The 13,088-nt window shown below is 36.6% G+C and overlaps 2 protein-coding genes across 2 annotated transcripts; both read left to right on the top strand.

Moving 5' to 3' along the window:
* Positions 1-222: 222 nt before the first annotated feature.
* Positions 223-9,197, top strand: LOC111401094 (MACPF domain-containing protein At4g24290-like). Its single transcript, XM_023028649.1, has 7 exons — positions 223-921; positions 1,662-1,900; positions 3,108-3,309; positions 4,838-4,903; positions 5,488-5,674; positions 6,229-6,395; positions 8,202-9,197. Exons 1-7 carry the CDS (start codon positions 628-630, stop codon positions 8,883-8,885), a joined length of 1,839 nt encoding a protein of 612 aa, XP_022884417.1. The 5' UTR covers positions 223-627; the 3' UTR covers positions 8,886-9,197.
* Positions 9,198-9,261: 64 nt separating this feature from the next.
* LOC111401095 lies at positions 9,262-11,202 on the top strand. Its single transcript, XM_023028650.1, has 2 exons — positions 9,262-10,153; positions 10,270-11,202. The coding sequence occupies exon 2, from the start codon at positions 10,398-10,400 to the stop codon at positions 10,941-10,943; it is 546 nt and encodes a 181-aa protein (XP_022884418.1). The 5' UTR covers positions 9,262-10,153; positions 10,270-10,397; the 3' UTR covers positions 10,944-11,202.
* Positions 11,203-13,088: the final 1,886 nt, after the last annotated feature.

Raw genomic sequence — 13,088 nt, 5'->3', positions numbered from 1 at the left:
CACATTTTTTTTTTACAATACTCATTTTCAACCACACATTCTCTATTAAAATAATATTACACCTATATCAATTTTTTTTTAACTACATATTTTAACATCAATTATTATTTCATACTCCAATTTTTTAAATTAAAGGGCACAAACAAGCCTTATTTTGTGGACTTTTTAAATAAACGTTTTGTTTGACTAAGCTTTTTTAAATGAAAGCCCCGACTTTTTTTCTCATTTGTACAAACACCGGGAAGTTAGCGGCGGCAGCACTATAACTTTTTGACCGATCTACCATCTCTTTCCTTCCATACAATCCCACTACATATTTGAAAACCAACCACATTTTCCAGGCCAAAAACAATGGAACGAAACATCGACTTTTTCTATTTTGACTAGTTCAATTTACCTTCTCCAAGTTTAATCCCAAAACCCTCCTTAAAAACTCATTCACCCGAACACCCTGTTGATTTTTTTACCTAACTTTCTGGTTCTTGCTATAGTTGTGCTTCTACTTGTCATAATTTGATGAATTCGGCCATCTTCATTGACCTTGTGGCTGGAAAACGAATAAAGGAGCAGGACTAAAAAATAACCTGTTAAACGCAGAAGATTTATTTATTTTTGTTTGTTTAATTGATGGCGAAGAATAGTAGTGTCAGTAAGAAAGAGACGGCTTTGAGGTTAAGGGCGGGGGCAGAAGAGGCGGTGCATTGTATTGGATTGGGCTATGATTTAACTCTGGACCTGCGGTTGAAGTACTGTAAGAAGCAAATTACGAGAGAGGGCTCCAGGCTGATCGCGATTGACGATGATCAGGTGCGGGATATTGCGATTCCTGGAGGTATTTTGGTCCAGAATGTACCCAAGTCCATCAATTGCGACAAAGGCGAGCGCATGCGGTTCAGCTCTGACGTTCTATCTTTCCAGCAGGTACAAATAGAACACAATGATAACTACAGAATATTACTTGTTGCTGAGGAGGAAATTTGCTAAGATGCTTGAATTTTTTAATAGCGGAATTGATTGTGGAAGAATGGAAATTCGAATTTTGTTGGATGCATATATTTACGTCTTTATTTTCAATTCCCGCAATAATATCAAAATATTCATAAGGGAGGGAAATTGACCAGTAAAAATCTGTTTGTGTTTGGGTTTTGAGCACTTTTATAGTCAATATACTTTGTAGAACATGTGGAACAACTGGGGTTTTTTAGCAAAGAGGATGGAATAAAAGAAATAAAATGCAAGTTATTAAGGGTTTACTGAAGAGCAATTTTGAGGGGTTATAAAGGTGTAGTTTTAAGTAACTAGGCACAACTCATAGGTTTTAGTTTGGTCAAATGCTACTTTATTTAACATATCGTGTGAAGATTTTTACTTATTTAATATAAGAGAGTAGTTATGAGATGAATTTTGAGAATGAAAGTAAGCTACAATATGTTGTGGGCTTGTTTTATCACTTAATGTAAAAGCACTTTCTGTATGTGCGCATCAGTGTGATAGGGCATGTTTAGCACTTACTAGGTATTCTTCAACAAGTGAAATAAATAAAGAAATAAAAGATGGCAACAAAATGAATTTGAGACTACAGACTATTTTAAGAAGTAATTGGATTCTGGATATAGGCCACTTCCAATAATATGGTAATCTGTTTTTCTTTTCCCTTCTAGATGTCGGAACAGTTCAACCAGGAATTATCACTTTCAGGTAAAATCCCAACAGGCCACTTCAATGCAGCTTTTGAGTTTACGGGTTCCTGGCAGAAAGATGCTGCCTTCACAAAATCAGTTGCTTTTGATGGAGTCTCTATCACCCTCTACAGTATTGCATTAGAGAAGTCCCAGGTAGCTCTGGCTGATCACGTCAAACAAGCAGTCCCATCGTCATGGGATCCAGCTGCATTGTCAAGGTCAGTGGAAGGAAATTGGTTTGTTCATTTCTCCAGCATGTGTGGCCCTGTCTTAATGATGACATACTGACACGGATGGACGTGTCTCTTTTCAATAATCGAACTGCTGTAGCTACCCAGTTCCCTGATGATTTCAGATTTTAATCATTGAATATTCTCCGAGATTGATTTTCAAAATATTAAGTATTTGTCTTGTTTGAGCCATAGCTACTATTATAAAGCTAAACATTTTAAACAAATGGACTGATGAAAACAGCCGTTAATGTGTTCGAGAATTATGGCATCATCCATTATAATATGTGAAATGTAAATTCAAGGTGTAGCAGTTCTGCAGCCATCAAAACTAAGAATGGCATAGTCTGGAATATTCATCATGGTTTTGGGCTCAGATTGGCAAAATTAAGAAACCTTTTCTAAATATCAAGTGGCCGTGTGTGTTGCTTACATGGTTACTTTTTGCTGGGAAATGTGAGATTGCAGGATGGGGAAAAAATTGAGAATGTGATCGTGTATGGACTAGAGTGATATCATAGACTTTTGTATGCATTTAAGATTCATATCATTAGTTACCGAGTTCCCTGATGATTTCAGATTTTAATAATTGAATATTCTCCAAGATTGATTTTCAAAACATAAAATATTTGTCCTGTTTGAGCCATAGCAACTATTATAAAGGTAAACATGTTAAACAAATGGACAGATGAAAACAGCCGTTAATGTGTTCGAGAATTATGGCATCATCCATTATAATATGTGAAATGTAAATTCAAGTCGCAGCAGTTCTGCAGCCAGCAAAACTAAGAATTGCATAGTCTAGAATATTCACCATGGTTTTGGGCTCAGTTTGGCAAAATTAAGAAACCTTTTCTAAATATCAAGTGGCCGTGCGTGTTGCTTACATGGTTACTTTTTGCTGGGAAATGTGAGATTGCAGGATCGGGAAAAGATTAAGAATGTGATTGTGTATGGACTAGAGTGATATCATAGACTTTTGTATGCATTTAAGATTCATATCATTAGTTACCATGATATCTATTCGTTGTCAAAATGAGTGGAATCTTACTGAGATTTTTTCCCTTTAATAAAGTATAAATATGATCTGTTCTTGGAGATATAATTGAAATTCACACGTGCCGTTCAATATCTGAACTAGACCATAGTATTTCTGTTAGAGAATAACCAGAAAAATTTATTTGTTTATTTCCAGGTTTATTGAGACATATGGTACCCATGTCATCGTTGGTGTCAAGATGGGGGGAAAGGATGTTGTATATGTAAAGCAGCAATATTCGTCATTGCTTCTGCCCACCGATGTGCAGAAAAGATTAAAGGATGTTGCAGACAAGAGGTTCAGCAATGCAAGTGGACATTCTGGGATGCAGCCTGAGAAAGCTTACCGTGGGGAAAGGGTATGTATTTGCTTCACGGTTTTGTGCTAGTGGAATAAAAGATGTCACTTCATATTTAATCATTTTGGCTCGTTATTATTTGAAAGAAAGCTTTTTTGCATTCTCAATTCATACTTGATAACATTTGTCAAAGCTTAAAAGAGGACCATTATGGTGCTGGCTAAAGCAATGTGGTCACTGAAATGAGCAAGTCATGAGACTCTTTTTTTGGACTGCAATATTATATTGATGTGTCTTTATATAGTAAAAAATATAACTATTGGCACGTACAGCCTACAAGTGCCAATATGTTACATGCAGGAGATGGTACCTAAAGATAGTTTGCAATATTCTCCTTTGCACTGAGGTCAAGTTTTCAAGTCTGCAGATGCATTTTCTAGTGAGCACGTACACGTTTTTGTCAACATTGAAACATTACGGTCAAGAGCATCGACTGGTCTCCACAGCAGCATAAAAATATGTACCATTAGAACAAATAAATAAACAGGGAATCGATAACGATATTATCACTTAAGTTGTAGTTTGATTAGTGGATTCGCATGAAGAGCTTTTGTTCAAACTTTTAAATTCTTTTTACAAGAAGGAACTTAAGTACTAGTTGATCGAAAAGCTATATTATTTGAAACACGTAAGAGCTATGGTAACATATCAAAAGGGTTGATGCTAAGTCGGAGTAGATCCTACAGTATGGAGCTCTATCTGTGGAACATCATTTAGTAAAAGAGAAGTGTGATAACTGATAAGGGTGGGTTGGTACTTGATAGGATTTTCTTTATAAAATGTGCACATCATGCTTGAATATTGTGAGACTGAAACTTCTTTCCAGATATGCTCCGACTGTATTTGTTTTTCAGGAATGCGAGAGCAAAGTAACATTGGCATTTAGAATGCTTGGTTTATGGAGGTGAAATTGCATCTGAGCTGAGCCAGAGATTTACCTAATCAATCTCCTTTCTTTTGCTTTTGTTTAATATTTATTCTGATTTTCTTTTATGTCATTCATCAACTTAAATGAACTTGCTTTATATTTGTCAAAAAAGATTAAATTAAATGACGGGGGTTATCTTGAGTATTAGCTTCTTTCTTCACAGTACAACTGTACAACGACTACAACAAAAAGTTAAACCTTGTTTCTGATAAACTTTTGCTGGCCATGAAAATCTCCCTTTTTTTTTTTTTTTTTGCATTCCAATTGTAACGTGTGAGAAAAATGAAAATTTTGCTGCATTAAGAAACAACTGTTTGGAACAAATTAACTAATGGTGGAAATGATTTCAAATTATGGTTTCAAATAGATCGAACAATACTATATATGCACATATTAATCTTGTTTTCTGCTGCTTTCATACAATTCATTTTTAGTCATTATGAAATTTGTCCTTCTGTATGGTGATTAGCCTTGTCAAGAATTTAGAAGATTCAATTTACTTTGACTTGCTCTCTTTTCTCGTGATATCTTATATAGGAAAAACCTGAAACTTGATATGAGACTTGCAATATATTAATATATCTTTTTGTTTCATTTCAGCATGAGAGTAATGAACAAGGACTGACCTTTGATTCCAGTACACCAAGTTTTCACTCTAACCAAGAGGTAATAATTTCTTTGTAACCAGTTGCATTGGCACTGACAGATGATAGGATCTTATGTTTACTGATGATAGCATTTATAGGATCTTATGTTTACCCAATTTATCTGGGTATGGTACCGATCTCAATTCTGTGATATTCTTGTTAGTTAGCTTTCATTGTTTTGCTTGACTCACGTGGCATCTATGATGCACAGACACGGACACGTGTGTCCGACACGATACGTGTCGGATACATCGACTCGTGGTTTTTCAAAAAAGTACCGACACGACACGTCGTCGACACGTTCATTAAATTTTTAAAATTCTTCATTTATATAGTTTAAATTTAGTTTTATACTTATTATTGATTCTTTTTTGCTGAAATCTTTTAAATATGAGTACTTATTTTTTTATTTATTAAAAACTTTGCGTTAAAAATATATAATAGCTATAGTAAGAAAGAAAAATGATTATTGTAGAGTGTCCGAAGAGCGTCGGTATCGACACATATCCGACACGTGTCGGACACGGACACGGACACGCTACCCTAGTTAGAGTGTCCGTGCTACATAGCGTGGCATTATGTGTTTTAATACAACAATTCCAGGATATCACATTCTTCTGGAGGAGGAGAGGTGGAAGCAGCAGTAAGAATATGCCTCATGACAAGTGGTGCCAAACAGTTCAGCTTGAGCCTGAAGTGATTTCAATGTCCTTCATTCCAATTTCATCACTTTTGAGTGGAATTGATGGGAGTGGATTCTTGGGCCATGCCATCAACCTGTACCTACGTTGTAAGCAAAAAAGTCTTGTCTTACTTAAATATATATACTTATCATCCTTTAGGAGCTGTCTTTTAGTTTAGTTTCACATGCTTGGCTGAAAGATCACACCATTGCTATGCTGCCCATAGATTGTTCTGCCACCTAATTTGGACACAAACTTAGCTTCCTCCCCTGCTAGTGGGTAACCCTAGATGCTCGGCCTATTTCTTGACAACCCATCTTTGACCTGTAGAATCTTCCAATGCACGTTTGGTCATATTCTTGATTACTTACAAAAAGTTAGCCACTCGATTTATCTTATACTATATTAATTTGATAAGCACATCACTACTGATGCTTCAAGGGAGCAGTTCTAGCGTTGGAAAAAGTTCTAATGAATTGGCAAGCATTTATTGTCCTTTCTCAAACTTTAGAGACCTAAGCATTGATATGATATGAGTAACAGAGAGTAGCACTCTTACTGCCATTACTTCAAGGTGTTAATATAATATGGCAAAAGTACCATTTTTAGGAAATGCAAAGTGTTATCACATGTCGGTGTTCACCTGACTGTTTGCATGCAGATAAACCACCAATCGAAGAACTTCACCAATTTTTGGAATTTCAACTTCCAAGACAATGGGCACCAGTATTTGGCGACCTTCCCCTTGGTCCAGATAAAAAGCAGCAAAATGTTGCATCTTTGCAGTTCAGTTTTATGGGTCCCAAGCTTTATGTTAATGCTAATGAGGTACCGCTATCTTAAACTCAAATTTTTAGGTTTCTATCCTAATTATGATAGACTGCAATTATTTGACAAAGAGAACACATTTTTCAGTTGTTTTGATGGCATAACCACAACTTGATAATCAATAGGTTACACACTTATCATGACTGTACTTCTATTTTTTTTTTTTTTTAATCTATTGGCATCCAGTCTTGCCACACTTGGATCTGTCTGTGAGTAACATGCTTTTTGAGGAGAGTCATCTTAGCTTGCCTCAAAATTGGATTGAGAAAAATTGGGTCTTGAGGATGCACTCAATATTTGTGTAATGTTGTTCTATAGTTTAAATTATACAGAACTTCATTACCTTGTAGTTATGGCCCATGTTTTTGACGGTTAGCTACTCTTAGCTGATTAAAATCAATGTCTGTCCTCCCAATACCTTTACACAATTGCAAAAAACTGAGTGAGAGAAACGCTCTTCGTAAAATTTACCAGAGAGGAAGAGAAGTGACGAGTCAGTGTGCTCTATACAGTAGAACTTTTGAGCTGAAATAAAGAGCCTTCCACTTTGATCAATCCAAGTCTTTAGAAACTATAAGCATAGATTTTTCATGGGAAGAAGATAACCAGTGTAGTGCTGGATAAAGATTTTAAACATTTTTCTTAATGACTTCATCTAAAAGCTAAAGTTGTTGTAGAGGTGCCACATGTATCATTTAAGGTTGTCTTTGATAAGTCTATCTGAATAGCCATTCTGGATGAACGTTTTTCATTCACTCGCTGTCGAAATTTTCATTATATTTTGCATCAGTGGGTTTGGTATCAAAACAAGAAAAGTCTAAACATTGTTTAATTAAAATAAAGGTCTTATTGATTGAGAGAGTCTTGGACTAACCAAGAGGGACATACCCCTCTGTACATGGTTATCAAAGTAATCTGAGGTTTTACTGCCAGTAAAGTGCTGATGTATCTGGACCCACGAAATTAAAAACAAACTCTATTTAATGTAATCATAAGAAACCTATGGATATTTCTGAATATTATTGTATCCTACCACAAGGAAAGGAAAAGTTTTGGCGATCTATTACTAGTGTGGTTCTGCTTATTTTTTACAGCTGCTGAAGCGTGTGGATGCTTGACTTTTCCAATCTAATTATCTTATTTATCAATCTGTGCTCGAAATTATCATTTTATTCAAAGAAAAAACGTTCTAAATCTACAATGAATTTGGTAGTTGCGATCATCTGATTCTCATCTTTAACTGTTCAAAATATGGTCACAATTTAATCTGTATTTGTGTTCATTTGGATTGACCTTGGCTTGCGACGGCTTTCAATTTCATTGTCAATGAGTTCTTCCGACTTGTATTCTATGCCATATTGCTATGGAGATGAAGTATGCCTCTTGGACCCTAGCTCAAAGATGGGTGTAGTGATTCACTTGCCTATATCCCATCTTTAGTAGCGAGGATGACGTGTCACTGAATTGAAATGAATTAGCGAATACTGAGAACTTTATTATCATACCTTTGCTTTTTTCTGACTCGTGAATATTGAATAACAAGCCCAACTTTTGTTTGAAACCACACGCATGGAAATGAATTTTATTCTGCCTGGTTACTAGCTTTAGTTTTTAAGTTGCAGAGTTTGATTAATCACGATCTTATATGGAATTGGGGCTGTGTTCCTTTGCTCCATCCTTTCTAACTAGATGCTGGGCAATCTTGTCGTGTATCTTTCTTGATCATTGCTAAATTGTGATTCTCAGATGTTTCACAACTTCCAATGATAAGTTGGTAAATAATTTTGCTGAAAATAATTTGGACAGGTTGAGGTGGGGAATATGCCGGTAACTGGGATGAGGCTCTATTTGGAAGGAAAGAGAAGTAATTGCTTAGCAATCCATTTGCAGCACCTTTCCTCTGTGCCAAAAAGCTTTCAACCTCATTATGAATCTGGTCAAAACTACAGTAACTCCTATGACCGTAGATATTACGAGAAGGTTCAAGGAAAGAGCTTTTCTCATGTATGCACTGCCCCAGTCGAGTCTGATGATGATCTCTCTATAGTTACTGGAGCAAGATTTGAAGTTGGGGAATCTGGCATGAAAAGTGTTCTGTTTCTACGCCTTCATTTCGCCAGAGTTGCTGGTTCAACAGTTGTGAAGAAACCAGTGTGGGATGGTTTCCCGGCCCTTGTCCAAAAGTCAGGAATTCTTTCCACTTTAATTAGCACTAAGTTCTCCACTGGACATAAACCTCCTCCAAAGCCAGCTGATGTTAACATCAACTCTGCTCTATATCCAGAAGGTCCTCCAACTCCTGCTCCAACTCGTAAGCTCTTGAGGTTTGTTGACACGACGGAGATGACAAGAGGACCACAAGACCCACCCGGTTATTGGGTAGTATCCGGGGCTAGGCTTATGGTCGACAGGGGTAAAATATCTCTTCGCGTCAAGTACTCTCTCCTAGCCGTGATTTTGCAAGATGATGAGGCATTATTGCCTGGGTAACAGCGGATCTACTCGCAGAAAAGTTAAGAATAATGAGGAGGAACCTAAGCCTGAGCCGGAGAAATTCGTATTTTTCTATTTCATGTGCAAGTTGTTAAAGCCCTCCAAAGATTAGCGTTTGATTTGAAATGAGAATTTGGATACATTTTTTTTCGTCATTTGCTATCTTCTCCCTGAGTCGTGTGATAATGTAGATACAGATTTCTCGTATGTAATTATTGCTGTAATATTTAGGAATATATAAATACATGCTTACCCTTAAAAATGTATTTTTGTAGAATGGATTTTGTGAAAAGTGATATTTTCGGAGAATGTGTGATTAAAATGACGGGAAAAGTTCTAGTTCATGTGCATAATTATTTTATTAGAAAAATGTGCGGTTGAAAATGGTATGCAAAATATCATTTTTGGACGAAATTCATCATTAATGACAAGATATGCTAGTTAATGAAAGATTAAGAACAAATACGATATTCATACGAAGATGATTTTGATACATGTACATTCTACAAAATTGTTAGAACTATCTAAAAACTTAAACGGTAATAAAAGAGGTATTTCCATTAAAAGAAAAAACATGACATTGATGCCATATAAAGCACAAACTGCTATCTAAAAGTTGATTATTTATATTTTGAACTTGTGCAGATGTATTGAACTTTGAAGAGGATTCGTGTTCCGGCCCATACGGTGAAAGCAGCACCAGAACCAAGTGTGGAAAATCGAGTGACTATTAGATACAGACCTCCAAAAAACATCGTTTCGCGATTAGATTTGGTGTCTTTAAAAAAGAGAGGAAAAAAAAAGAAAAAGCCAGGCATAGCTTGAAAAGTATTCATGTTCCAGAGGAAGACATAGTCAAGCTCTCCGAAAGTAAGAATATTGTCATTTGCTTTTCGACAATTATAATTCAATAAGTAAAAAAGTTGAAGGAAACAGTAATTTTATCTAAAAGATTTGGAGTGGAGGAAGAAGATAAAAGGCATGCCAAAAGTTACGGAAATTTGAAAAGAAAAATAGAGCTTCAGCCTTCCAACTTTTTTTAACCACCCTACTTACTCCTCCTCAACCTACCTACCCCAGCCCCAGGCTGTACAAATAAAGAATTCCTGAATTGTAGGAGACCCTGTCTCTTATGTTTCATCAGGACATGATCTGGGTGAATTCTTACCATCCAAATATGCACAGAAATGAATTTATCTCATATGGTACCAAAGAAAGGAACATTGATCAGACAATTATGTTCCAAGAATCCTGATATATGCTAGGTACATCTTCAAAACCTCATGAATATGTAATATTTTCAGCAATTATTCTTCTGATTTCTTTCCCCAACAAACTTAAGATTTATTGGTATTGTATTGCCTTCTTGATTTGATTCCAGGCATGCATTAAATTCCTAGAATTCAACAATGGAGAAGTCCATTTGACATCACCTGCTGACCATTTTCTTCCCTCATTTTCCTCAATTTCATTGGATTAACAGCAGAATTCGTCGAATTTAAATAGAAAATGGATCTTTTCAAGAGAGCCAAGACAATCCGACTGCGCAGCTACAAGGACAAATACCTAATAGCCGAAGATGATCAAGAATCTGTCTGCCAACATCGTGATGGAACAACAAATAATGCACTCTGGACCGTTGAACTCGTTCAAGGAAGAGACCTTTTGCGCATCAGAAGCTGTTACGGAAGATACCTCACAGCCTCAAACGTCCCATTTCTTCCCGGGGTTACAGGAAAAAAAGTCATCCAAACCTTGCCGAGTAAATTTGATCCAGCCACCGAATGGGAACCTTTGAGGGATGGCATGCAAGTCCGGCTTAGAACATTGTGGGGCGACTTTTTACGCCCAAATGGCGGCCTTCCCCCATGGAGGAACTCTGTCACGCACGATATTCCTCATTGGCACAAATCCTACAACAAGATCTTGTGGGATGTTGAGGTGGTCGAGACCTTCCCAGTACTTCATCGTACACGATCAGATTCTGCATTCTTCAGATCAAGATCTTCAGCTTCTTCCAAAACCAAAGCAGACAAATTCATGAGTATCCGTTAGAACAACCATAACGGTTGAAGTTCTCCAAATACATTGTATAATATGCATATTGAAATTGGTCTTTGAAAATCAGCAGCACATAGATTTCTCCCAATTCTGGGATTACATTATCTTTGCCTGATGTCTTATTAGGACCAATTTAAGAAAGCTAAACGTTCACTGGTATCAGTTTTTGGTAAGATCACAAGACTAGTGGAGAAGGCGAATTGCATGTCTGTTTGTTGGTGTTAAGAAATATAGGATTATTTATTATTATTAAGGGTAGAATAGTCTTTTTTAGTTTTCTTTGTTTAGCCTATATATATTCTCTTTGTATTTAGGTTAAACCATCTTTTTGCATTCAATTAATTACGTGGTATCAATGAAACCCTAGCCTCCTCATTTTCTTTTTTATTTTTTTTTTGGATTGTTTAACATGGTATCAGAGCCAGATTTCATGAGACAAAACTTAATCTCAAACATAGCTCTCGTGGATCCAACTTATTACTAGTATTTCTGCAATCTGGTATTTCTGCAATTTGTTATTTTTTCATTATGGCTATTGAAAGAGACGATTCGCTTCAGTCTGTGAGTGTGAGGTTGGATAGAAAGAATTATTCGTATTGGAGTTACGTGATGAGAAATTTTCTTAAGGGTAAAAAGATGTGGGGATTCATTAGTGGAACTTCTGTGAAACTTGAGAATACCAATGAGGGTTATGCTGCTTTGATAGATGCCTGGGAATCAGACAATTCAAAAATTATTACTTGGATTAACAACTTTGTGGAGCATTCCATAGGTAGAGAGTTGACGAAGTATGAGACAGCAAAGGAGGTTTGGGATCATCTGCAAAGATTATTCACTCAGTCAAATTTTGCAAAAGCAGTATCAATTGGAGAATTATATACGAGCTCTTCATCAGAATAATATGAGTATTCAGGAGTTTTATTCTATTATGACAGATCTTTGAGATCAATTGGCCATTACAGAATCGATAGGATTAAAGGCATGTGCTGCCTATATTACTCGTAGAGAGCAGCAACGGTTGGTACAATTTTTAACGGCACTTAGCAGTGATTTTGAAGGACTCAGAGGTTCAATTTTGCATCGTTCTCCACTTTCTTCTGTTGACTCAGTTGTTAGCGAGTTATCGGCTGAAGAAATATGTCTTAAGTCTTATGCTGAAAATGGAATTCTTTTGCTTCTAATCCTTCTGTATTAGCAATGTCTTCTAAGCCATCCTCTAATAATCAAAACAAGCCTTACACAAGGGTTGCCTTTGACGAGTGCAGTTTCTGTAAGCATAAAGGTCATTGGAAGGCTCAGTGTCCTAAGTTGAGACAGTCGAATCAATTACAGCAACAATTTCAAGCTTGGAAGCCTGGCAACCAATCACGATCTAATGCTCATAGACCACCACAATCTAATACTGCAGCAGTAGCTTCATTAGGTCCTTTCACCGATCCTAGTACTTTGGCTGAGCAATTTCAGAAGTTTCTCTCCTTACAGCCTCAAGCTATGTCTGCTTCTTCCATAGGTCAGTTGCCTCATAGTTCTTCAAGTATGTCACATTTTGTATGGGTCTTGGATTTTGGTGCTTCACATCATATGTCTCCAGATTCTTCGTCTTTTACTTCTGTGTCCCCTTCGTCTTCTATTGCTGTCATAACTGCTGATGGCACTCCTATGCCATTAGCAGGTGTTGGTTCTGTTGTCACACCTCACTTGTCCCTCCCTAATGTTTATCATATTCCGAAACTCACATTAAATCTTGCTTCTGTTGGTCAGTTATGTGATTCTGGTAATTTAGTCACATTTTCCTCTTCTTCTTGTTATGTGCAGGATCTGCAGTCTCAGAAGCTGATTGGGACGGGCCCTAGGAAGGGTGGACTATATATTTTGGATGAGCTAAAAGTGTCAGTTGCTGCTGCCATTACTAGTGTTGATTTGTCTTTGTTTCGTTTGAGTCTTTCTTCTTCTAGTTTTTATTTATGGCATTCTCATATAGGCATGTTTCGTCGTCTCGTTTGAGATTTTTAGCTTCTACAGGGGCTTTAGGAGATTTACACCCTTGTCATGTTTCTAATTGTAGTGGATGCAAACTGGCAAATTTTTCAGATTTACCTTTTAATCGAAGTATTTTTGATTTTTCTTCTCCATTTGATT

This window comes from Olea europaea, chromosome 10 (genome assembly GCF_002742605.1).
Source record: "Olea europaea var. sylvestris chromosome 10, O_europaea_v1, whole genome shotgun sequence".
Lineage (NCBI taxonomy): Eukaryota > Viridiplantae > Streptophyta > Magnoliopsida > Lamiales > Oleaceae > Olea > Olea europaea.
The sequence above is the reverse complement of the archived record's forward strand: the minus strand, read 5'-3'. Positions and strand labels throughout refer to the sequence as shown.